The following is a 26,427-nucleotide window of genomic DNA, read 5'->3' on the forward strand; positions in this document are numbered from 1 at the left end:
CAAGTTTCAAGAAGCATAATAGAAACTGGAAGATTTTCTTAGCAGCCAGCATCTTCCATTTTCCTTAAATCCCACCAGGATGACAACTGCAGTTGGGTGTTTGGAACAGGTTAGGATAATAATGATGAAACTAATCCCTAGTATATTTAGACAATAATAATGATGGCAGTAGAAATAAAAGTTAGTCTTTTCTCTCTGCTTGACCCAACGCTTCTCCTCTGACCCTCCTGCTCCTAGAATACTTATTTTAGTTCCTTTATTATTCAATACTTACATAATGCCTTCTCTTAAATGAGATAGGAAGAGTTATTATAAAGAGTTATTTTGTATAAGGTCTGTGAGAGGCAGAAATGTGGTTGAACCTGGAGAAGTCAAGCTGAAGAGCAGCTCCACACGATGCAATTTGCAACAGGCCACCTATTTTGAACTAGTTTTCCAGAAGCAAGGTTTTCTGTGATTTAAGGCTTTTAACTCAACAGCTGCAAGAAGGTAGTACTTTTCTTTTCTAAACTCTGTTATCTGATGTACTGAAGTATACCTTTAAATTAGTAAAACCAATCATGAGAGAACTTCCATGTACAATGTGAAAACAGCCTTACAAAGAGGTAACAAGATTTTTCGATCTTTCTTACAAAGAAAGGACCTAACATCTAGAGGAAACTGTAGGATACATTTTGCTTGAAATTAAACTTTATTGAAGTTGATAGAATAATGTAGCAAATAAGGTGTACTTAAGATTGAGGCCAAAGTATAAGCTCATAGAAGCAGGAAGTTGAAACAAGTAGGAGTAAACTTATTCTCTCAGGGAGGACTTCATATATACAGGGTGTCATGTTAAATATTTCATGCATCACTTCTGAATGTTTTTGTCTAAACCATTGCAATCATTCTTTAACTTGAGTGATCCATGGATGGTGATTTTCTTCTGTTTTCTTAGATTCAATACTATGCATGAGGTCAGGAAATGGTGTGGTTTTAATAATACATCTGCTGGTATATATGTAGGGATGAGAGTTGCTTTCATTTTCTTTTTGCCTTTGATGGGGAGGTGACCCCACTGTTACAGTCTTGAATACTAAGAATATCTCTTAAAAATATTTACACAACTGAGAAATCCTTCAGTCTTTAAGTATCTTCCTGAGAATATTTGTAAACCCATTAAATTGAACTGCTGAAATTGTCTGATTAATATGGTTTTCCTTCTCAAAAGCTGTCAGCTGACAAATGTTTCTGGAATAGCTTTAAATTCCTGGATTTTATTTAAAATACATGAAATCAAAATAAAACAGAACTGAAACTTCCATCGGAGACTGCTCTGTTAATATTCTCTTCTGATTAATGTAAAGCAGTGATGTAAAGAGTTCATGTAAACCCTTTATGCACAACGAAGGTGGCCTGAGAGCTGCTGCCATTGTAGTTGTTGGTTTTGTGTTTTGTTTGTTTGGTTTTAACTTTATGAAGTAGGTAACCCAATAAAAAGAGCAAAACAAATGTTATTTCAGACAATTAGTTTAGAACTAATTTGAATAGCATGGACTTTCTCTATACGTATCTTGAACCAGTAGGTAGTATATTAAAATTAATGTTGCAACTTTGAAACACAGGTATTAGGTGTGTTTTGTACCTGAGATTACACATTGTTTTAAATGTAGCAGAAGTGTGATGATCAGACTCTTTATAACTGAAGCCATTATTGAAAGCAAGAATATTTTCCTCCATGAACTAGCTAAATAAATTTATATGGCAGCCTGGTAACTACATCAATATACTCCCAACTCATGTTATTTCTTTCCTTTATTAAAGTATTCTAGGACTGTAGTTCATGTATATCCTTTATACTATGACAAGATACATGTTTGGTGGAATCAGAATAAACAGTAATACTTGCATATTCCAATTTAAAGATGGACAGTAATATTTAAGTAATTTGAGAAGTTTAATGTTATATTTTTTTGAAAGTTCTGAGAGTTGTTGGATAAGGAAAAATACTTTTTTTTTTTTTAGGTTATACATGTGACTTTTTGAAGTTTTCAAATACATACTTTCTGTAGTCTGTCAAACATTTAACCAAGGGTATTTTGGGGCATTATAAAATACAGTGCCTTGTTATATTTTAAAGTACAGTTGTGATGGACTGCATGCGGGAAGTTGCAGGTCACAAAATACAAAGTTTTAATGTGTTACCTTTATCCTAAATCTTGCCATGTGTTGTAAAGATAGATGAAGGTGGCAAGTACTCTGTACATGCTGCAGAGAATCAAGTAAATGGAGAAATGCCCTATCATAGCATCTGTACGTTAGAAATATGCAGTGAGGTATGGTTTGACTTCCACATTTCTTCTCATGGTGACTTCCTAATAGCTTTATGTTTGGGAAAGATTGGAGTGTGAAGTTTTAGCTCATTTAGCTGCTGTGAAGGATCTTTCTTTTTTTGCTAAGAATATGGTGATCTAAACTAGTAATCTGGCTAAAAAAATAGCTACCATGTGGATGTTGCTGTACAGCTTAGGAGTACAGTCAACTGTAGTTATTATTTCTTCCTTTTCTGTGGAATGGAGTATTAGTTCATCCTCCCTCCCCACCTCTTCCCTTAAGGAATGTTATTCAAACTATGAAAGTAAATAATTACTGTAAATTCTGTAAAATACTGTAATTCTGTAAAAGTATATCTAGGAAGCAAACTTCTGTCTTTTGTTGTTCTTTTCCAACAACATTCCTTTTTTTAAAAATAAAAAGCAACCCCAAAATTACTTCCCAGACGTCTTAGTGATGAAAATAATTTCTAAGAAATTATCAGGTATCATTTGTGCAAGCAATTTAGAGCTTCCTTTGTATTTAATTTTCATTGACAGTGCAGCATTCCTACCAATTCTATAACTAAATCCTTTTCAGTGTGGCTTGATCTTATTTTTCCGTAACTATGATTTGTTCCTACAGAGATTTCTTATAATATTTAAATATTTCTGAATAATTTCTTTGCCTCAAATTGCATGTGATGAAAGACAATGTATAAAATGCACATTAGAATGTTGCAATGATGACATAGGGTGCTAATAGATTTGTCTGAGCAAGTTAATATATATTTGAACATGCATAATATTTTGTTTCCTTCCTATCTGCAGAGTTCTATATGAGGGGAAGGAACGTATCATTTCAGGCTGCGAGGTGATTCAAGCTACTCCTTATGGTCGTTGTGCTAATGTTAACAACAGTTCAGCTTCTTCTCAACGGATCTTTATCACATATCGAAGGGCTCCTCCGATACGACCTCAGAATTCATTGGCAGTTACGGATATCTGTGTTATCGTTACTAGCAAAGGAGAAACCCCTCCTCATACATTCTGCAAAGTTGATAAGAATTTAAATTGTGGTATGGTAAGTATTTAAAAGCTTGAGCCTCTTTTTTATTTTTAAACCCAACAAACAGATCCACAGGAGTAGCTCTTTGAACTCTTCTTAGCACTGTTATAATTGTGTTCTATCACTGCATTATCATTTTTTCATTCTGTATACCACATGTGAGACTTCAGTCTTGTAGGTTTTGTTGCTCTGATTTCGTTTCATGTTAGGAATTACTTCATACTGATTACTCACTAACTCAGTTTGCATATTCATGTCTAGGTGTTATTTAGCAGTAGTGCAATGATTTTTTTTTTTTTTTCAGTATTATTCTTCCCCCCCCACTACCTCTTGGTGATGCTGACACTCAGGATGAATCACAAATACTTTTTTTGTGTTTCTTAATAATCCCTAATTACTAAGGCATTTAAGAATGATAATTACTGCTTCCAGTTTCTTCATGCACCTTTTTTTCAATCAGTTCACTTTTGTTTAGTCTGTTTTGCATTTAGTTTACTCAGGCTGAAATAAGTGACTTTTTTCCAAATGGTAGAGTGTATTTAGACAAACTGCAAAACCAGTGTGTAAATTACCAGTTTATGGCAGTATGATAAAAGCTTCAGGTGATGTTTTGAATTTCACTTCCACTGATGAGGTTCCCATAAGAGTCTCCTTTTTTAAATAACCAAGAAAATGTGAAAGTGCAAATGATTTGCTTCACTTTTCCCTATTCTTCTGTTGGAATAAGTCAGAGTGGTCTGGTGGTATGATTATTTTATTTAAATCCTATAATCTCTAAAAAATGTGAGAAGGATGAATTCTTGGTTTCGTGATTTGCATGCACTCAACAGCCAGCCAGTCATTTTATTCTGTAACGCTTTTTGTTTAAATGTCTGCTTTGCTTGTAAGTGGGAGTGTATTCAAATGCTTACACTTGATTTCTCTGCTGCTTGTTGTCATTTCTGCTGGTTCTAAGATGAAACTTGTATCTTCCAGTGGGGTTCCAGTGTATACCTTTGTTACAAGAAGTCTGTGCCAGCTTCTAACTCCTTAGCATATAAAGCTGGTAAGTAAATTTAGAAGCAGACTGTCTAAACATGCTAACAGAAGGATTCAAATGCCTTGTTGAAATCAAATAATAATTTTAAAAGCTTAAGTGCTATCTGTCAGAATTCTGTTCCCAGAGTATGTCAGTTGAAATCAATTCCTCTGATGCCTTCTGTGCTCTCCTTGCTTTTTTGCAGGAAGAAAAAAAAAAGCCTTAATAGAAATAGCATTGTTCTGTATTAATTTAGTTCTTATCATGACAGGTTTGGTATCTTAGGAGCTTCAGTGGAAAGCTTAGCAAGGATTTCAGGTGTAATAAAACACTTCACATTTCTTGTGTTCGTGGTGATGGAGAAGGAGTAATTAAAAATTCCATTTAACCTTACTCATTTCTTTTTGTTTCAGAGTTAATGAAATGTCTTCCATTTAATTTGAAAATTAAATGTGTTTCTTCCCTTCAGTTCCACAACTATTCACTTGTTTCTTATTTGAGGAGAGTGAAAAATATTATGAACAATAAATGACAAAAAGTCTTTTAAGTCTGGTTTTTACAAGTTTTTTTAATGCATTGATACAGATTATTATCTTTTTTCTGAAGAAGTCAAAAAAAATTTTCAAAATAGTTTCTTCTGAGCACTAAGTGCACCAAGTTTCTTTGAAAGGAGTAAACTACCAAGTAGAAATGTAAAGCATAGATAAGGAAGTCCCTGTACCATAAAATAAGCTAGATGAACAGCAGTAGTAAAGAAATGCTAAAACTGAATAAACAATTTGTTTACATTGAACATATTGACTGATGAGCAGAAAATGTGGACAGTCAGCTAGTTTATACTATTTTCAATGGAGTACTGCTGCTGGTTTTACAGTAGATAAGTTATCACTTTCTTCATAAGAATTCTTTGTAAGAAAGCCTGTTCCAATGGCACATTTAAATAGCACAGGTAATTCCCAACTGGTTTAAAGTAAATTAGTTTTTACTATGTACTCTTTTTTGAATAGTTACCAAAAGGGAGTGCTTCAGTATTCATACACAATTTTAAAATTATTGTTACTTGTGTGACTTAGTCTTACTTTCAGATGAGAGGCTTTCTTCTTCTGCAGATGTACTCTTCAGTTATAAAGTCCAGATAACCAGACTTTGCTGTACATTGTGGAAAATATGTTGCTTACATTATTTAGGGATGGCAACCAAATGTGCTTACTTTTCCTTCTCCCATTCTGAAGGCTTAATATTCAGATATCCTCAAGAGAACTATGAGTCATTCCCACTGTCGGAATCTGTTCCTCTCTTCTGCCTTCCTATGGGAGCTACTATTGAGTGCTGGGACCCTCAAACCAAATATCCACTACCAGTGTTCTCAACATTTGTACTGACCTGCTCTTCTGCAGAAAAGGTATGGCTCTGAACTGTGACTAGTTTTTGCTTTTAGTTCATATGGCTTCTATGGAGATAAATAGGCATTGTTTCTTCTGTATTTGAGAAATACTACAAAATAACTTGTTAAATACTTCCCTTATAAAATTGTTTTTCTTAAGTGTTTGTATGTGATGGAAGTAAACCAAACCAGGAAATAACTGGAAGAGTATGTGCTGTTCAGTCCCATGTAAGCAGAACCATATACTTAACAAAACCAAAACTCACAGCACATGGATTTCCCTGTTCTTTCAAGTAAGAAGTTTCTGGGAACGGACGTATAGGCTGCATGTTGAAGAGCTGTTCACTTACCACATGTGTTAGCAATGTTTAAGTTACAGTTTTCCTGTGGTTACCTTAAAAGCCACTTCTGTATGCATTTGTGTAACTGGGCTCTGTAGGTATCTATGTGCATGAATAGGAAAGCAGTTACCAGGAAACAGCAGGGCAGGGAGAGGAAAAGTATGTGCTGAGTAGTAGCATGTGAAAGGCTCTGAAGAGCTGATGAGCTCCTGAGACCACTGATCTTGTTGAATTCACATGAAGTGATAGATTCAAAACACCAGCCATCTGCTGAATCCGTATAAGGCCACCAGCACACACTGGCACTAAAAATGTGTTGCATGACTCAGCCCATGCGAGAAGGCAGTGTCTGCTGTACACAGACAGAGGCTCTAGGATTACGGGTAGACCTGGTGAAGCAAGGCAGCCCTTGTTTGGGGTTGGTCTCCCAGCTGTTGCTTCAGTTTGCCAACTGTGTCCATGTGTGTGCATGTGAACTGCACAAGGGAATAAGTGACTGCAATGTGTGATTAGCTCTCTGTGATTAATAAACAGCAGTTTGGCTCTATTAGTGATATCAGCTCAACTTCCACTCTGCCTCAGTCCCCTATAAGGGAAACTTACTTCTCCATATCCAAATAACAAAAAAGTCTTTTATTAATATTGCTTTTGCAAGGAGGAATGAAGTAGCTGGCAGTATTTTTCTCAGATCGAATGTATACTGTGGTATCCATCTTTCCCTGTTCTCCTTTTGCTAAGCTTGCCAGAATAATTCAGTTAATTAAGAAACTCTGACAAAAAGGGAAGGAATATTAGAAAAGGTTGGTAGCTGTTTAGATTAAGAAAAGTGATGTCAAAGCTAAAATAATTTTATTTAGTGTGGTAATGATAGGGGAATTTACTGAACACAAGCATTTCATGAGGGTTTGGGTTTTTTTGACCATAACAGTTAATGGATAGGGTTTTGTCACAGCATGCAATTTGATTCCGTCAGTTTACCATGAACGGCTGGTTGAAGAAAGTGCAGTGAAAAAGAGGAAGAGAGGCACAAGAATCCAAAGCATTTCATTTATAAGGATATTTTGTGTATGTTACATAAATGAAAAGTCATTTCACAAGCTATCAGAAAAAACACTATAGCAAACGCTAAAGACAAAAGGATGCTTCAAAAGTTCTAACTGAATCTCCTGTTAAATTGTGGGTCCGCTCAGGTGTTTTTCTTAATCTTTTAGGTTTATGGTGCTGCTATTCAGTTTTATGAGCCTTATCCCCGGGAGCTGCTAACAGAAAAACAACAATTGCAGCTGGGTCTCCTGACAGCTGTAGAGAGGAAAGTGGTTACTTCAAAGTCCATCAATTCCAACAAATGCATCTGCCTTCTCTCACACTGGCCTTTCTTTGAAGCATTTAGAAAATTTCTTATGTTCATCTACAAACTCTCTGTCTCTGGACCTCATCCTCTTCCCATTGAAAAGTATGTAAAACATTTTTCAAGGTATTGTGGGAAAGTAATTATATCAGCTCAAGAAGTCATGTGATTTATACATGTCACAGTTGCTACATTTGCTTCATCCTCTTGCTTGCACTGTGTAGCTTATGTTGTACTGATACAAATTGTTGCTGCTTCTGTTTAAGGGTAATGGCTCTTGCAGTGTCGGGAAAGTAAACTGGATTTTACTGTGGCTTTTCTGTTACAGTATGTCAAGCCTGTTTACCTTTCTCTTAACTACATCAAATACACAAAATGACTGAGCTATAAGATACACGCTAAGGTTTGCCGTCCTGCATTTTATTAATAGATACAAGCTCAGGGACTCTGTGTATTAACAATTAATATCTTGTGTCTGTTTTCAAGCACTGCAGCTAGTGCACATTGTGTGTGTTTAAACTCTGCAGAGGATGCTTTTCATGGTCCTAAAAGTTTGCTCAAATATGTTACCTTCAAAACTGTGTTAGATGTCTGATAGTGAAGTATACAGTTTATCTTAGTTAAGACTCATTAGAAACTCTGTCAAATGGGGTTAGGCTGCCTGGGATTTTAAATGGCTTGCCTAAATGCGCCTGTGTTTCTATCTTTTGCATACATATCTGAGGCTGCCAGTATTAATTTTCACGCATGGAATGTAGGTGAATGGAGCTTCTTTGTTGCAGTTTGCATAAATAGGCTCTTAAACTTATCAAGACAGTAAGTAAATCTTAACAGCCGTTTTAAAAATATGGTACCATAGTAATTCCAAAACATGATTAACATTGTGTTCAGTCCCTGATTAGTCCCTGGTGCTGGTTTTCTAACATCTTGTCTTTTTTTCAGGCACATATCCCATTTTATGCACAATATACCTTTCCCTTCACCACAAAGGCCAAGAATTCTTGTTCAGGTAAGCAAAGCGTTTGCTTCCATTTTTAGTTACAATAATGGCAAACCTTCTTTCTTGCTTTTGAAAGCCTGGTTTCTTCCTTTAGGCTTTTTACTCAGCTTTGAATACCCATCTGCTGGAAGGGAGAGGGGAGGAGATGGATGGGTTGGATTTCTCTCTCATTGGTATAAACCTGGGGTAACTTAGCAAAGGAAACTATTTCAGACTTCAAGTGGTGTGGGTGGCAGCAGCGTCCTACTTGCACTTTTGAAATTTCTGCCATATATTACCCTTTCATTTTATAGGCACCATTTGCATTACCTCATTGATGGGGTGGTTTTCTGTCTTTCTCTCACTTGTCCACCCAGTACTGTGGGTCAAAGGTTAGTCCCCCAGGGCAATGTCTCTTGTGTTTCTCTGTTTAATCACCTAGCAGCACTTACATGTTCAACACTGAGTCATAGGTAGTTTCCTATAACTTCTGAGAATTGTTTCAGTGACTAATACAGGCTCTGTTGACCTAGTGAACACAAGTCCCAGAGATTGTCTCTGATTTGTGACTCTTGCATGACATTGTGACTGTCTGCCAGGCAGTTTATGAGACTGTGGATATACATTTATACTGGAGTCTTATAGTGTATTAACTTTGGAGTTGTCCATATCAATCACATACTACTTTATGTGTTTCAGCTTTCTGCCCATGATGCATTAATATTGTCTCAGCCAGTTTCTACACCATTGCCATTAAGGTATCATTATTAATGCTTTAAATGTCTGCAACTTGAAAAGTTCAGAGGCAAATAGGAATGAAAGAAAGAAGCCAAACATTGCTGCAATATTTAGATCTTATAAACAGAAAGCTCAGTACACATTTATAATATTATACAGTGTTGTCTTTTTGACATAGGCCTGTCCCTTGTAGAAGAATAATATCACAAATTATCTTGAAATAAAGATGAATTGCCAGACTATTGTAGGAACTCCAAAGAAAGAAGCAGCAGGCTGTGAGGAGAAAACAAGTATTTTAATATCTTCTATTTTCAGAACCTGTGTAGTAAGCAAATTTTTTTTTAATAATATAGATAGACTGTTTGTTACCTTGTTTTTTTCCCCTTTTTGGATCCAAGAGAGACGTTTATGACAAGCAGTTGTGTGAATTCAGTCAACGCATAAGTGTGCAAACATTTTTGAAATTCAAAATTATACCTAAAAATTTGTATTTGTTGCTTGAAGGTTGATGCAGTCTCTGTGGATACTGCCTACATCTTCTGGGCTGGAGCTCCCTGTAACTGTGACATGGGGTTTTGTTTGCATGGTTTTGCTGATTTTTGGTTTGTTTTTAAGTTAAAATATTCTTCCTTTTTTAATTTCCCCCCCCCCCAATTATCATAAATATTTTGTGTGCAGCAGAATCCTATGTTTAATCACATCTATTATACAGTCTCTTAAGTGAAAAATTACGACCAGCCATCAAACTGAAAAGTAACATGTAAGCACTTTCTAAGGACAGATTTTACATCCCCTGTGCTCTTACAGGTATCATTACAATTCCTAAGTGTGTACAGTCCAAACAAATGAAACAGAGTCTAAGCTCTAGAAACTAAAGGCGCGTTACTATCAGAGTAATAGATTGATTTTACTTGACTACTATTACAATTTGATACTGTGATTCTAAGATCAAATGGATACTCTAGTTCATGATTTTTGCCTAAGGCAACCCATCACGTGAAACAACTGGTGTTACTTGTGCTTGGATTAGTTGTTAACCAGTTAGATCTGGTTTACTGTTATTAAGTTAATGTTATAAAGTTAATGGTTGGACTGGATGATCTTCAAGGTCTTTTCCAACCTAGACGATTCTGTGAAAGACAAGATGTCTGTGCATATATGAGAGAGAGTGCCATAAACAACACAAACTCAGCAGTAGCGTGGTATAGCATATGTTTCTTTAGCAAAGGAATTTAAATTTAGGTTTCTTTATGGTGGTACAAGTCTCATATAGCTATGACCTCAAGCTATTAGGTAGAGAGGTAGATATTTGATGTGTAGTGATATTAGCACCATTGAACTAGTTGGACTAAAACAGTTGTCAGAAGTTTGATAGTAGTGACTTTTTTTTTAATCCTGTAACATCTTATTCTCCTTCTCCCTTCCTACCCACACCTTAGTGGAGCAAACTTTAGCACTCTGCTCATGAATCTTGGACCAGAAAACTGTGCCACTCTGTTACTCTTCGTATTACTAGAAGGCAAGATCCTCCTCCATTCTCTTAGACCAGCTGTGTTGACAGGAGTTGCTGAAGCTGTGGTAGCTGTAAGTACAAAGTGTTCTGTACAGCAGTGAGAGAAATCAGTACAAACTCCACAGTTGTTACAAGGCATTTTTAAGTTAAAATTACTGATGCACTAAATGATAATTTTTCCCAGCAATACATTTAGTTAAGGTGCCCTAGCATGTCTTATAACTATCAGAATCATAAACATTTTTGCATAGATAACTAAGAGATGTACTGCAAATAAGTGGTCAAACTTATTTACAGGTAAGATTTTATTATTATAACATTAAATTATTATTATATATAATTTATATTAAATTATTATATTATTAAACTATTATTACATTACAGATAGACTTCTTTCTGACAGTGTTGCAAGCCTTTTAGCAATTTAATTTCAACTTGCTGCATGTAACTTCTTGGCTTTTATTGTTCAGTATCTGTTGTCTTGTTTTAATGTGCTCATTTCCTTTATTTTTTCCTTCAGATGATATTTCCATTTCAGTGGCAATGTCCATATATCCCCCTCTGTCCTTTGTCTCTGGCCACCGTACTCAGTGCACCTGTTCCATTTATTGTTGGAGTTGATTCACGATACTTTGATCTGTACGATCCACCACAGGATATTGTGTGCATTGACTTAGACACAAACATGGTATACATGTAAGTTCTATGGAGTTTTTACATTTATCTGTAGGTGGAGAGATTGCTGAGATGCTCAGGAGATAAAATTAATACTAACTAACACTGTTTTATCTAGTATGGTTCATACCTTAGTGTCCTCTGTGTTTTTTCTCATTACTAATGCTTCATAGCAAATTAAAACTTCCCAAGTCAAGGGTCAACACTTGGTGCTGCCTATAAAAATGTCATGCAGATGTTGCTATAAATTTAGTAACAATGGTAATGTGTTCTTGTTTGTTTTTCTATTTCTAGTACTGCTTATTAGGAAATGGGACAAAAGCTAGAAAAGAGGAAGAAGAGTGTTGTTTGGTTTTTTTTTTCCTGCCCCACCATTTCTTACATTTTCACCTTGACCTACCAGTTTTGAATTTGGTTTGCCTGTGTTCAGTGACTGTTGCTATGAACATGAGTGCTTTGGGACCATTCATGACAGGTTTTGATGCTGTCTTGCACTTGGGGCACTTTATGTTAGTGTTAATAAATTGTTCTCCAGTTACAAGGGCCAAATTTTTGGTGAGATCAAGCAAAATTTGGTGTCTTGACTACATTTAATCTAAAATATTTCTCTTAATTGCTAGGTTTTTAATGCTTTTCTTAAATTGAAAGTGTTGCATGAACAGTTTCTTTGCAGCTTCTTGAGGAGAGGCTGAGTAACTCTTCTGTTTTCTTGTAATATATCTAAATGAGAATAGAAATAACAGAAAAATTCAGTTGCTTCAGGTATTTAATTCAGTAACTTACTAATTACCCTTCCATTTTAAATTAATTAGATCATAAATACAAAAAGGCATTTAAGCTAGTTCAAGATGAGGGTGAACATCACTAAATAAAGTGGACATCTTTCGGTGTGAAAATAGTTTTACCTCATGTCACTTTTTAACCCTTTTGTTTTTACTAATTTGAGTTAGAATTAGTCATTAGATTTATGGACCAGTTGAATGCTTTCTTGATTTTCATTGTGTCAAAAGACCCTTCCTCTACTGAAGCAAATGTTTCCTTTATATTACTGAAATGCTTTGTTTTACTAGTAGCATCAAAGGAAATAGTAAGCAATGGAGCAGATTGTTTATTTTTTGTTTTTTTCTCCTTCCCCTAGGTCCCCATTAAAAACACTGCAAAAAGCATTTTCATCACTGTATATCAAAGTATTATGCCACCAAAAGAATAATTATAATAGGTGTTGTGAAAGAAGAATGTATTAAAGAAACTCAAGGAAGATAACTTGTTTATATGAAGATATTTGCAACCTGAATGTTGCAAACCTATATGAAGATACTGCAACCTGAATGTTTTTGTTCATAAGTAGAATGGAAGTTAAAGACTGGGTTGCAGAAAAATGAAGGAGATAGAAACAGGGAATTTAGCAGGGAGATAAGGATGTCAGGATTCTGTTGGGATGACTGCTAGAAAGACCAAGTACCAACCTTACTTGAATTGATTACTGAACTAAAAATCTACCAGTGGCTGACCTCTTATGAAGCACTCAACTGGAAAGATTGTTGCACCTTTTCTTTTACTGTCTTAAAGGTCCATTTCTCTTTCAATAGTTAACTGATCTTTTTCTTTTTTGGTGTCCATTTTGCATATATCTCATATGTACCACTTACTTGACTTCCAGATGAATTTGACATGTGTAACATTTGACTTGGGTATATGTGAGATGTTGGTACCTGCATTATAAATTTTTTTTAACCTGGAAATGAGGACATTTTTCAGTTTTGGAGATGTTTAGGGAAAACCAAATCTCTGTAAATCTCTTTGTACTGAAGATCATTCAGAATTCTAAAATACTACACTATTAGAGAGTAAAGATTAATGTTCCATTTTATTTAATCCATGTCTGTTTCTGCCCCTCTTTATTTCTGTGGCAAATCTCTGGGGTTTTTTTGAGGTGTAAAAGCATTTAACAGCACCGTTGCTAACTTTGAAAGACTGTGTAATAGAAGAATAACATTTGAAAAATTCAGTATTTTTTTACTACATTAGTCTGTCTGTCTAGTGTCTTTTTAGAGCAACTTTGCTGCTATCTTCCTTATGGTAGACTGAAGCTTTATTTACTGCCAGAAAATACTGAAGGCCTTTTATTCATTCAGCATCTTCCTTAATGCCTTTTTATGGATGTTTTTGGCTATCTCTGTGAAAGTAACACTGAAAGCTGGCTAAAGGAATAGCCTTATTAGGGCAAAGCTTTGAGAGTTTGTTTTATTTTTATAGCAGGATTTTTCTCCTTTTTTGGAACAGTACCACTTACATGGTTTATAAGCATGTCATGGTGGGGAAAAAAATGGGCAAAGGCATCCATAAGCATGCATTTTTTCTTTAACTCCTGAAACTTTGGTTTCCTTCCTAAGATAGTTCTGTGTCAATGCCAATTGAGCAAATAATAATTGAACAAACATTTCACTGGTGCAAAGTGCAAAACAAGTGGTGACAGCATCAGCTCAGATAGTAATAACTGATTAGGTCTTGTGGCCACAAGGTTTGTTGTACTCCGTATTACAGCAATTCTCCCCAGCCTTCTACCAGAAAGAGGCACGGGAGTTCTCAGGATTTACTGACAAGCTATGCAGGGAGAACATTAGGAGACCCAAAGTGCAGCTAGAGCTCAACCTGGCTACAGCTGTTAAGGATAATAAAAAATGTTTCTATAAATTCATTAACAGCAAAAGGAGGATTAGGGAAAATGTCCCTCCTTTATTGGATGCAGAGAGAAACATGATAACAAAGGATGAGGAAAAGGTTGAGGTGCTGCCCAACGCCTACTTTGCCTCGGTCTTTAGCAGTGGAACTGGCTGTTCCCTGGACACCCAGCCTCATGAGGTGGGAGATGGGGAGGGGAAGCAGAATGAGGTCATCACAATTAAGGAGGAAGTGGTCAGAGACCTGCTACACCACTTGGATGCACACAAGTCTGTGGGACCAGATGGGTTACACCCAAGGGTGCTGAAAGAGTTGGCAGATGTGCTCGCCAAGCCACTTTCCATGATTTACCTGAAGTCATGGCTAACTGGGGAGGTCCCACTGGACTGGAGTCCACTATATGTGGACTGGAAAATGTGACACCCATCTACAAGAAAGGCAGAAAGGAGGATCCAGGAAGCTATAGACCTGTCAGTCTGACCTCAGTACCAGGGAAGGTCGTGGTGCAGGTCATCTCGAGTGCCATTAAAAGTCATATAATGGACAACCAGGGGATCAGGCCTAGTCAGCATGGGTTTATGAAAGGCAGGTCCTGCCTGACAAACCTGATCTCCTTCTGTGACAAGATGAGCTGACTGTTGGACGAGGGAAAAGCTGTGCATATTGTCTACCTGGATTTTCGAAAAGCACTCGGCACAGTTCCCCATAGAATTCTCATAGGAAAACTGGCTGCCCATGGGCTGGATGAGTGAACAGTCTGCTGGGTCAAGCACTGGCTGGATGGACGGTCCCAGAGAGTGGTGGTCAATGGAGCTAAATCCAGCTGGTGGCTGGTCACAAGTGGTGTTCCTCAGGGCTTGGTGTTGGGACCATTTCTGTTCAGCATCTTTATTGATGATCTTGATAAGGACACAGAGTGTATCATCAGTAAATTCGCAGATGACACCAAGTTAAGCGGGAGTGTCGATCTGCCTGAGGATAGGGAGGCTCTACAGAGAGACTTGGATAGATTGGATCGGTGGGCCAACGTCGACGGGATGAGCTTCAACAAGGCCAAGTGCCAGGTCCTGCACTTGGGCCACAACAACCCCCTGCATGGCTACAGGCTTGGGGAGGTGTGGCTGGAGAGCTGTGTGGAAGAGAAGGATCTGGGGGTTCTAATTGACAAGCAGCTGAACATGAGCCAGCAGTGTGCCTAGGTGGCCAAGAAAGCCAACGGCATCCTGGCTTGTATTAGAAATAGTGTGACCAGCAGAAGTAGGGAGGTGATAGTCCCCCTGTACTCTGCACTGGTGAGGCCACACCTGGAGTATTGTGTCCAGTTTTGGGCACCTCAATACGAGAGAGATATCGAGGTGCTGGAGCGAGTGCAGAGGAGGGCAACGAAGCTGGTGAAGGGCCTGGAGAACAAATCCTATGAGGAGCGATTGAAGGAGCTGGGACTGTTTAGCTTGAGGAAGAGAAGGCTGAGGGGAGACCTCATCACTCTCTACAACTACCTGAAAGGACATTGTGGAGAGGTTGGTGCTGGTCTCTTCTCACAGGTAATTAGCGACAGAACAAGAGGGAATGGCTTTAAACTGCAACAGGGGAGGTTTAGACTGGACATCAGGAAAAAAATATTTCACAGAAAGAGTGGTCAGACAGTGGAATAGGCTGCCCAGGGAGGTGGTGGAGTCACCATCCCTGGAGGTCTTTAAGGGTCGTTTAGATGAGATGCTGGGGGATATGGTGTAGGGGAGAACTTGTAGAGTAGGGCTGATGGTTGGGCTCAATGATCCCAAGGGTCTTTTCCATCCTGAGTGATTCTGTACTCCCTATTCTCTCTGTCTTTATATCTGACAGCTTAAGCAAGATCTGGCATTATACCCATTGTCCTTCTAACAAAGATGAGCATCTCTTGGGGCCAATTTACTCCATTGCTTAATCAACCACATAATTTTCAAACTGTGAACTGAATTCCCAATCCTCCTAGTCCATGCTAGCCTGTGGCTGAAGCTGGAATTGAGTTGCCGTAGACATGTTACAGTGTTCCATATGACCATAAAGCTACCAGACTGGTCTTCCTGCATTTTGCAATAGCGAGTTCATGCTGTATTTCGAACTGCCTTTATCTGTATCAGAAGCAGTATGGCAGGTTTATGATAGTATACATTTTGCATAGTAATCACATACAGATTAGTATGCTTAAATTATATTAGCAAGACTGATAAAAATTGTGAAAGGAAAATCAGCTAAGTGAAACTTCCAACTAAAAAGTCTAAATCAAATCTTAATGCACATTCTCCATACAGACTGGAGAAAACTCTACTCATAGCTTTATTTATAGCTGAGGAAATGAAATTCTGAGTTACGTCACTTCCATTTTTGTGTTTTATGCAAATAGGGACAGTGACAAGATTTCAAAATACTTTATTTTTTTAGTTACGTTCTGAAAATGAAGCAACTTAGGGCTGTGGAAGCTGTTCTTTTTTATATGGTCTGTATTTTATATATCCCATTTTCCCTCCCCCGTGTTTCAGATCAGATGATAAGAAGAGCAACAACTGGAAGCAGATTCCTAAGAAGCCGTGTAAAAGTCTGCTCAGCACCTTAAAGAAACTGCACCCACAGCTGGCAGCAGGTGAAATATATAAAATAAAATGGGAAGGGGTAAGAACAAAAACTGCCTAAAGCAAGAAAAGTAATTATTCAAAGAAAACTACTAAATTTTCTGATACACACCTGTAAGTCTTAAATTATAATTAGTATATAAATGTAAAGACTTCCTTCCATCATATGTGGTGTGAATTTTTTTTTTTAGACTTACTTTCTTTGCTGTGACTTCCTAAAATTGGAGCTTTTTTTTTTAGTCTTTCCTCATGATTAAATCGTATTTAAACAGAGATTCAGCTAAAACATATTTGGATCTCGACCTAAAACAATATTCAGAGTTCTGATAAAAATAATAGAGGAAATGGCAATATGAGTAAAATAATGTTGAATATCTCAGTTATTGTGCAGATACTGCTGCTGAGTATCTCAGATAAAGACTTTTCTACAAAAAAAATCGATTAGGTAAATTTTGACAAAGTATTTTGTCAAAAGAAAAAGAAAAAGTTGTCTTCAGCCTATTGACTTGTACAGGTAAGAGCAAAGTTGTAGCTGACCTAACAGTTTTCAGTTATTGCTTCCTTATGACTGTAGCTCTTCAAGGTACACTGATTCAGAGTATGTTAGGTTGTATCATTATGGAGAACTCACAGTTATACAAGATACACAAACTCTGTAAGCTACAGAAACAGAAAAGTGCACTAATTAAGAGGAAGGTGTTCTTGCCTCAATTTTCTGTAATTTTTTTCTTTTTGCAGATAGCCTTTACTTCATCTGTTAGAAAACCTCAACTTTTCTTTTGGTTTTATCAGCAGGGTATGTCATGCAGTCTACCTAATGTAGAACTACTTCTTAATTTTACCTTGAGCAGAACAGTGGTCTTTCTAGATGGCTGGTTTTTCTATTTTGGCTATATTATAATAGATATGTTGTTTATATTTACATATAAATATTTATATTATGATAACTGATACTTCTGTAATAATAAAAAGCATGTAACTATCATTTTCAGCAGTACCTGCTACTGTTTTTTTAAGAGTGCAAGAGTAAACTCTGAATGTCATCTAGTTGTTTCTACCCTTTGGTACAGTCAAATGTTAGAATTTTGATTGGAAAAATAGTTTTAGGTCCTTTCTCTCCAGGTGTGTAATCTTCAGAACAGGGAAAACATGGTCCTTTGTGTTGATATATTACTGAAAGACTACATTCAGTTGTATGTGTGGTAACATTAACTCACCTGAGATCCTCCTTGTTTCATGTCCCAAAGGGCAGGATGAGTTAGAAAAACACATAATCAACTCTTGAGGTAACCTGCCTTTTGTATGAGCCAGATCAAATGGAAAATAATCACAGGATTTCTAGTGTTTGTCACTTTTGAATAGGGGCAAGTAGAAAAAAGAAAAATCCATCTTCAGCATCTTGCAAGGGTTACCTGTTTGAATGCACTGCATTTTAATGTAGGATTGTGTGTCTTATTCATTGCTAGTTCACAGGAAAACTCAAGAAGGCTCTGCAGTGGAGATGACTCCTATTGAGGCAGATTTCTCCTGGCAGAAGAAGATGATAGAACTTGAGATGGAGATCCAGGAAGCTTTTCTCCGTTTCATGGCATCTATTTTAAAGGGTTACAGAACATTTCTTAAGCCAATCACACAGGCGCCTTCAAATAAAGCAACTGCTGCTGATTCCTTGTTTGATCATCAAGGTGAGGGTGAGGCAAACTAGCTGCTGATAGCATTGGCACTGTTACAACTTTAGGGTTGAGGAGCTCCTTAACTTCAAAAGGTCAATTAGCAATATTTAAAATTGCAATTATATAAAGTGAAACTATTTGGAGTTGATTATACCACAGATACATGCACATAGAACTGCAGTTTTGCAATGGTTCTGGTATTAGAAAAGTTGTCTTTCAGTAGCGTGATGCCCTCTGTGTGTGGTATATTCTGTGAGGGCAGCTCTTGGTAATGAAAGAGTATTTCTCCATTTGTACAGACCAAAAATGCCGGGAGCCCAGTAGTGAAGAACAGAGTAATGTTCTTGATATAAATGGGAAGATAATAGAGAATAGGACAGAGATCAGAAACATAACAAAACAATAGTCAGCAAAGGTCATCTTACTTTTCTCATCACCTTAACTTTTCAGCTCTGCTTATGAGTTGAATGTCACATGTTTTGTTTTGTATGTGGTGGTGGTGGCGTTTTGGGGCTTTTCTTGTGGGGGGTTGTTGATTTTTGTTTTAATTACTGGAAGAGAGATTTGACAGATTTTTAGTCAAAGGTTTGGAAAGTCAAATATTTTCATCACCTGTTAGGATAACATAATTTTTGTTTTAGTATTGTTTTAACTGTTAAGATACTTTTGCTTTTGTACAAGGTCGTTATCTCCTTTTTCTTGCATACAAAGTCAACAAACAGTGGGCTGATTACATGGGGATGATTGCTTCCCAAGTATTGGTAACTATAGTGAAAAATAATTATTAAAAAAAGCTGTTATTTTAATCTTCCAAATGCAAGTAGTGATAAGTAGGTTTTTTTATTGATAAAGCAAATACTTCATGTATTAGTACTTTAAATATTGTATGTTGACACTTTATATATTAATTTCTTACGGAGCTCATAACTGCTATTTAGTTGTGTGTTCCTTTTTATAACCAGGATTTTTAAAAAGCAGAGACCGTGCCTATACAAAGTTCTACACACATCTCACCAAAACACAGATATTCAGCCGCTTTATTGAAGAATGCAGTTTTGTGAGTGACAAGGATACTGGCTTGGCATTTTTTGATGACTGCATAGAAAAGGTGAAAAATCTAGCAATACTGTTAAATTATATGGTTCTGTTAATTTTGTGTTACTGTCCTGGTTTTTAGTTGTAAAGGTGGATACCCTCTGTAGCAAGTGTTTTGAGGGATTGGAATTCTTGGTGTTTTTTGCTGAGTCATTTTTCTTGCTTCATCTTCTTGCATGGCCATCATTTTCCATACTGATGCAGGAAACTTTCATTAAAGCCCTGTAGTATCTCAAGCTATAAGACAGGGTGAGGAATAACAGTAGATGACACTTTACCACAATGCCATCCATGTCTTCCCTTTAAATGTTAATCACATTATCTACCAGTGGTCATCTGCGTTGTGTCTCTTTTTCACACAATTTAAACTTAAAACACAAAAACATGCCTAGTGCTCCACTTGTGGTCAAAACTGATTTATGTAGGTAAGATTCCCTTTCGTTGCCTGTATTTTATATGAGAAAGATTGCTGTAACCCATTCTTGTTTTTTGAAACAGTCTCTTCAGCGCGGTTCTGGTCTAGATGGGTTATTGAGTTTATAGCTTCATCTGTAAAATTCCAAGTTCACAATATAAAAATTAGGAGCTAGGGAATTATATGTATTTTTTAAAGGTGTATATATATGATTCTTTCTGGACAGAACCTTCGTTTTCATACAAAGTTCTTATAGAATAAGCCTTTGATTCAATATTGATTCCGGTCAAATTAACACTTGTAAACAGACCACAAAATAAGTGTTTAAAACTTTTTTGCCTTTATTTTTTTTTTCTGCTGAGTATGGGTTAGGCATCTAGAGTATACTTCATCTAATACTGTTAAGAATTTGATATTATTGCATGTTATTAATGTGTTGCATATTTAAATTGTCATATTGGAAGTATCTGCAAAACAGCAGTTTCTTTCAATTAAACTAAATGAAAGCGCTTTAGTTGAATAGATCTAGGATTTTGTACTTAGTAGATAATGTCAACAAATTGAAAGCATGCTGATTACTGCATTTTCTTACTTTCAGGAAAGGAAGTATTTGAAAAAGAGATTAATTGCTTTACAGTAATATGAAAATTTAGTGGTTTGTATTTAATATTTCAGTAAATGACACATCTTTAATAGAATTATTAATTTGGATTTTTTTGAGTTGAGAAGAAACTCTATTTTTCTCCCCCACCCCACACCCGCCTGCCCCCACATCCCCCAGCTCTTTCTGGATAAAGGAACAGAAAAACAAGAGAAAGTATTTTGTCCTTCAAAATGTTTAGGGATATCTGATTGTGAAAGAAAAGGCTGTGGACTTGATATTTGAGTAATTAGAACAAATATAATTTCTTTTATATATTATATATATAATCAAATAGAGTATGTATTAAATATATTTTTACATATACTTACATAGTTAGTGTTAAAAAGGACATTTTATCCCAAAGCCAAACTCTGTACTTAGAATATAAACTGTCATTCTTAGGTTGATGTAGATTCCGTTGAAGATACACGGTTAATTGAGCTTGATGAGTCACAAAAAAGTGAACACACAGTGTTCATAATGCCACCAGAACCTCCTGCTGATGATGGACAGGACCGAGTGCCAAAATACAGGTACAAGTTAAACAGCCAAATGTAGTGAAACTAGAATGCTTATGATGTTAAGCAGGCCAGATGTTCTGTCTTGGTGCAAGACTTGCCTTAATGTTCAGAATAATCTTTAACAAGATATAAAGTCTCAGATTCTGGTAGGATTCTGAAGCTCTAGAAGTCGGTGTTTTTTGTGTGTGTGTATGTTTCAGGGCATGTGGATTTTGGTTTTAATTTTTCAGAAACTTCTTGCCAACTTTATAGTAATACTTTTCTACATGTATTCAGTGTCTTTCTTCCTGTTTGAGCCATGTGTATTTTGTAGCAATTGCAGTGCACTTTGTTTCACAGTGGAGATGACAGGGGGTGGGTAATGGATCTGCACACTAGTGTTGATCTGCAGCTGATGAACCAAAAGAACAAAACACCCACTCCAGTTTTCAGACTTCTTTCATTCAGTGTTTTTCAGCCCTGTGCAGGAAGTGTGGAGTTTCAGACACTCTGGGTATGATTTTTTTTCTTCCTCTCTTTCTTGGAGGTAACAAAGGTTCTGTTTCCAACTGTTGTACTTGTTAATCATCATCTATGCTTACCTGACCTTCATCATATGGATGGTAGTCTGGTTCTTGTTTCCATTATCAGTGGAGATTTAATGTCCAAGGCATCTTGTGATATCTTTGTGAATAAGACTAAAAGGATCTTGCTGTCTTCTTTCCTTTTTATTTTTTTTTTTTTTTTGCCCCTGGTTCTTGTCAGTTCTTTGCACGCAGGTTGTCTTTGTACAGCTTTCCTGCTATCAGCAGGTAGTGAAAAGCTTTTGTTTTCTGTTTTTTTAATTGTCTATATAGCTATAAAAACTTCCCACGACTAGATTTCAAGCTCTTTGACAGGCCACAGGAGCTCAAACTCTCCTTCAGCAGACACCCAGCTGGGAGCAGCATTTCCAGTAGTCCAGCACTCATGGCAAAGAGGACAAAACAGGTCAGATGAGTCTTACTGTAATCACTGTGTGAATACTGAAAGATAAGAGGCTTTTTTGTAAAATTGCCGCTACCTATTTATACTATAAGTTAATGTTGTTACAGGTGAGGCCTTTGTAACCATTGAGAATATACACTTGTGAAAGAAACAGAAGGCAACAAATAAACAAATTAGCATCTGAGTTTATTGTCAAACCCATTTTTAAGCCTCAAACTGTAATATAAAACGAAAGGAAATTAAAAATAATGGTTGAATGGGGAAGAAAGAAAAAAGAGGATTAATTCTGATGCTGGTTTTTCGTTGCAGAAGGGAGCTTCAGTTGAATATTTGTCCATTATTATTAAATGCTTACTTTTAAGAAGCCAGTATCTGACTTAGTAATGTCTTCTAGATTCAGGATGTTACATGTTTGTCTGCTTTTGTGTTTTGTTTCTCTCTTACAGGAGATTAAAACAGCCCATAAATTAGCCAAGAAGTATTACGTAAGCCCCCCACAGTGGGCTAAGTGTCTCTTCAGTCATAGTTACAGCCTATGGTTTATTTGTCTGCCAGCCTACATCAGAGTTGCACATCCTAAGGTGAAAGCACTGCAGCAGGCATCCGATGTTCTAATTAAAATGAGGAAAACTGATGTGGAACCACTAGATGAGGTAAGTGCAAATAAAAAAATGTTACCATAAACATGGAATAGAAGACAAGGTGCAAATATAGTGTGTTTCACCACCACCACCAGGTTAAGCATATTTACAGTTTCACCTGTTTTAAAGCCACCTTAAAATGATCTAGGGCAACTGGAAGTTCATTTCCTTTTTCATCACCAGCATAGTGTCAGCTGGGTCAAGTACTCCTACTTCGTGTGGCTATTCCCAGATTTCTTCAAGAAGGAAGTCCTTGAATGTCCCTGTTTTTAAAATGCACTTTGAATTAATGCTTTGCAGCCTCACTGAACTGAAGGAATAATAGGTTTGTGTGCAGCATACCATTCTTTCAGTAGATCCACAGGCACACAATAGCAAGTTATCCTGGTTTTTGCATGGGCATTTCCTTCCCTCCTTTATTTCACAAACAGAAGAGCTAAGTGGAAAAAAAATCAGCATTCTCAACAATGTGACTGCTGATGTCATTTCAGCTCGTGTGGTTTCCTGTTTAATTTTTGCTCCCTCTTCTGGCTGTTGAGTGTTACGTACTGAGTAGCTGCTCTCACATGGCTTTCTCTTTTACATGTGTAAAAGTTGGAAATCGAGGAAGAGCTTGAACTGTTTCAAAATCCTTGTCATTAGTCCATTTATGCATTTCTGTATCTTGTCAGGTCTGCTACAGAGTTGTAATGCAGCTCTGTGGACAGTGGGGTCAGCCAGTTCAGGCTGTGAGAGTCCTCTTTGAAATGAAAAATGCTGGAATACAGCCAAATGCCATCACCTATGGTTATTACAATAAGGTAAGAGAAGTCTTGACAAGGGATACTGGACCAATGTCTGTCTTGCTGTTGTCACTCCTCTTGTCCTGTAGCATGTTTTGAAGATTGTTACTTACAACTCTTCACTTGGATTTGCTGATTCTGTTGGGCAAGCAGTGCATTTTGAACATACTTACAGTTAACTGGACCTACACTATGATTTTACACTGTTAAGCTAACCAAAAATTTTGTTGGACTACACATTTATAGTGTTTCCATTTCCAAGTTTTGGAACCTGTCTAGTGCTTCCATGTCAAACCCATCTGTTCCTGGGTGTATCCTTTAAGGTAGCAGGATCCAAGATGGATCAAGGCTGGAATTAGACTAGTTGAAGTAACCTCCCTCTCTTTTTCTTGCTTCCAAGCTCCAGTAATATAAGAAACTATGGAAAGTGATAGGAAAGGAAGTGCTAAACTGATCTGTTGTTACCTAAGTATGTAAATAAGAACAAAACCCACTTGTTTACTTAAAGAAATCTTGATCTGTTGTTCATTGTTACTCAGCTACTGTATCCAGAGCTGTGGGATAAAAGGGAACCACTCATAAAAGGGAATAGCTCATAAAAACTCAAATATTTGTCCTTCACATGAGGGACAGGAAATGCCTTGAGTATGGAAGGAAAAGCTTCTCACTGCACTGTTTCTTAGTGTAACTTTCTTACTGTTTTTGTTATTGCAATGTCTCTTTATGTAGGCGGTTTTAGAGTCTCCTTGGCCTAGCAGTAACCGCAGTGGCATATTCCTGTGGACAAAGGTACGAAATGTAGTTCGTGGCACAGCACAATTTAGGCAGTGCTTAAAGAAATCAGCGCAGAACCCACGAGTACCTGTGATATCAGGTAATAAGTTAGCTGAAATGGTTTTATTTCTGCTGAACAAGAGCATGACATGTTTTGTGAGGGACTGCAGCTAACATTGTGGCTTTTACAAGTGGAAAATCTTTCCTTAAGTGTATAAAAATGGTTAATTGCCAACTTGATGCTTGAAACAGTCTTAGAATGGTTTTTGCACACTGAAGAATTGATTAAATTCTGCTACTAGAATTTCATATTCTTATATGTGCAAGCAAAAGTATTTACTGTTGTCTGAAGAGGTTAGATTTTTTTTAAAAAACTGAAAAGTTAAATCCTCTCTTACTAACCAGCTCTCATTCATGTCTTTAGCTCTGCGGAGTACCACGGGTGGAAGTGATGGGGACATGGTGAGCCATGGTAGCGTGGATAGTTCTAATGATGCTAACAGTGGGGAGCACACTCTCTTCGTCAGTGACTTAGTCAGGCTTGATTCCATTGATAATCACTCTAGCACAGGTACTAGATTCTGCTGGGTTTCACTACTAACAGTCCCCCAAAAGGTTAAATTTTCTAGTCACCTGTTGATTTCCCCTCCACAACCACCACCTTCCCCTCTTGAGCTGTAGGGAATGAAGCATGAAGTTAAACTATGTGAAGAAGAACAACACCACTGTTGTTGAATATTACTCCTTTACCACAGTTTCTTTAGGTTAGAGTGAACTGTAGCAGAAGTACTCCTATGTTAAAATAAATGTCTTGCTGTGGTCTCATGAACCTTGCTTTTGTACTAAGCTTCAGAAGAGGTATGAAGCCTCTGACATGTGAGTGGTCAATTTTTGCATATTGTCATGTATTCATAGAAATGATAGTCTGCATGAGTAAAACCTTTTCCCTGCATTAAAGGAAAGGAGTGAAAGTTGCTGAGGTGATTAGAAGCTAACACTTCAATTAAAATGTTGCTCCTTGATGGTAATCCAGAAAGGCCTAATTAGCATTCCTGGAATTAGTATGTTATGTTTGATTATAGTAAACTATGCTTTTTAAGGCCATAATTCAAGCTTCTTAAGTTGCTTAAGTTCTTGCTTCTTGTTTCTTAAGTTGCTAGACTTGGAGATAAAAATAGAAATTCATACAGTCATACAGTCTTTATGAGACACCCTGGGAGTGGAAAGACAGGTGATAAGGTGGAGAAAAAGTCCTGCCTTAAATGTGGTGTGCACTCTTCCAGACAAACTGGAGTAAAAGAAGTGCATAGGAAGGGAGTGCACAGGAAGTTAATCACTTGAGATGGCAAGACAAAATTCATGGTTCTTCATATTTGCTTTAGTACTGATTACATCCTACCTGTGCACAGTCTCAACTAAACTTCCTTTTCGTGTGTACTTCAAAACTTAATGTACAAACAGTTCTTTCACACTCTGTGTTTTTAATACCTTGAGCCCTTCTGTAAAGAGAACTTTTGAGTCTTGATTCCTGTGCTTCATCTGATATGCCTGCCTAGATTACTGAACTTCCCTTCTCTCTGCTCTTTGTTACTCTGCTTTTTGCTCTTTGCTGTCTCTTGGGTGCCGCATTTGTCCTTGGCTATCATGGTGTGGGGTGCAGACTTATATGGTGTGAAGCCTTGGATGCACGTGTGCATTATTTCTACCCTTGAATGTTACTTCTGAAGGTAATTCACCCATTTACTGATAGGGTGTTTTCACTTCTGTGCAAAGCAGGGATACTAACATTATTGAAATGATGATAGAGAGAAAATAAGGACCGAAGAATGTCAGAACTTACTTTTCTGCAGAAAAGGTTTTTAATATAGAAGCCAAATGGAATAAATAATGGCTACTCAAACTTCTAAATGTCATTCTTTTTTACATGTTTACTCTTTGTTGGTAAAATAAACAACAGTAATATATACTGTAGATAAATTAAGTCTGTCACTCAAGTTTTATGGAGCTTCCTAATACCTTTCACACTCAGTAACTTACTTACACTGTGATCTTTTTAAATATTGTCATGTATTCTAATAGGTACTCTAAGGCATTTAAATAATTCTATTTAACATGTTGCTGTGGGATATGTTCCATATAATATTTTTGTATTTTTGCATATGCAACAGCACTTCAGATAAAAATAACAAAGAAAAGAGTATCTTTCTGGATTGTTTCCTGTGGCAGACTTTTTGCACTACTGTAAACTATTTATTTATTAAGAATGA

At 36.8% G+C, this 26,427-nt stretch overlaps 1 protein-coding gene across 12 annotated transcripts in view; it reads left to right on the forward strand.

The window, feature by feature from the left end:
- DENND4C (DENN domain containing 4C) overlaps positions 1 to 26,427 on the forward strand; it is a 72,064-nt gene that overhangs the window by 27,430 nt on the left and 18,207 nt on the right. For 9 of the 12 annotated variants that reach the window (XM_074855019.1, XM_074855018.1, XM_074855020.1 and 6 more), the window contains 17 exons: positions 3,123 to 3,375; positions 4,336 to 4,405; positions 5,611 to 5,780; positions 7,315 to 7,556; positions 8,394 to 8,460; positions 9,130 to 9,188; positions 10,608 to 10,752; positions 11,202 to 11,377; positions 16,561 to 16,661; positions 18,117 to 18,335; positions 19,286 to 19,431; positions 20,879 to 21,009; positions 21,834 to 21,966; positions 22,410 to 22,616; positions 23,276 to 23,404; positions 24,116 to 24,260; positions 24,585 to 24,731. In XM_074855019.1, coding sequence (XP_074711120.1) covers positions 3,123 to 3,375; positions 4,336 to 4,405; positions 5,611 to 5,780; positions 7,315 to 7,556; positions 8,394 to 8,460; positions 9,130 to 9,188; positions 10,608 to 10,752; positions 11,202 to 11,377; positions 16,561 to 16,661; positions 18,117 to 18,335; positions 19,286 to 19,431; positions 20,879 to 21,009; positions 21,834 to 21,966; positions 22,410 to 22,616; positions 23,276 to 23,404; positions 24,116 to 24,260; positions 24,585 to 24,731 — 2,540 coding nt within the window. Of the gene's footprint in view, positions 1 to 3,122; positions 3,376 to 4,335; positions 4,406 to 5,610; positions 5,781 to 7,314; positions 7,557 to 8,393; positions 8,461 to 9,129; positions 9,189 to 9,672; positions 9,771 to 10,607; positions 10,753 to 11,201; positions 11,378 to 16,560; positions 16,662 to 18,116; positions 18,336 to 19,285; positions 19,432 to 20,878; positions 21,010 to 21,833; positions 21,967 to 22,409; positions 22,617 to 23,275; positions 23,405 to 24,115; positions 24,261 to 24,584; positions 24,732 to 26,427 lie in introns of those variants that run through there. The other 3 variants (XM_074855024.1, XM_074855027.1, XM_074855028.1) reach the window with 3 other exon arrangements.

This window comes from Strix uralensis, chromosome Z (assembly GCF_047716275.1).
Source record: "Strix uralensis isolate ZFMK-TIS-50842 chromosome Z, bStrUra1, whole genome shotgun sequence".
NCBI lineage: Eukaryota > Metazoa > Chordata > Aves > Strigiformes > Strigidae > Strix > Strix uralensis.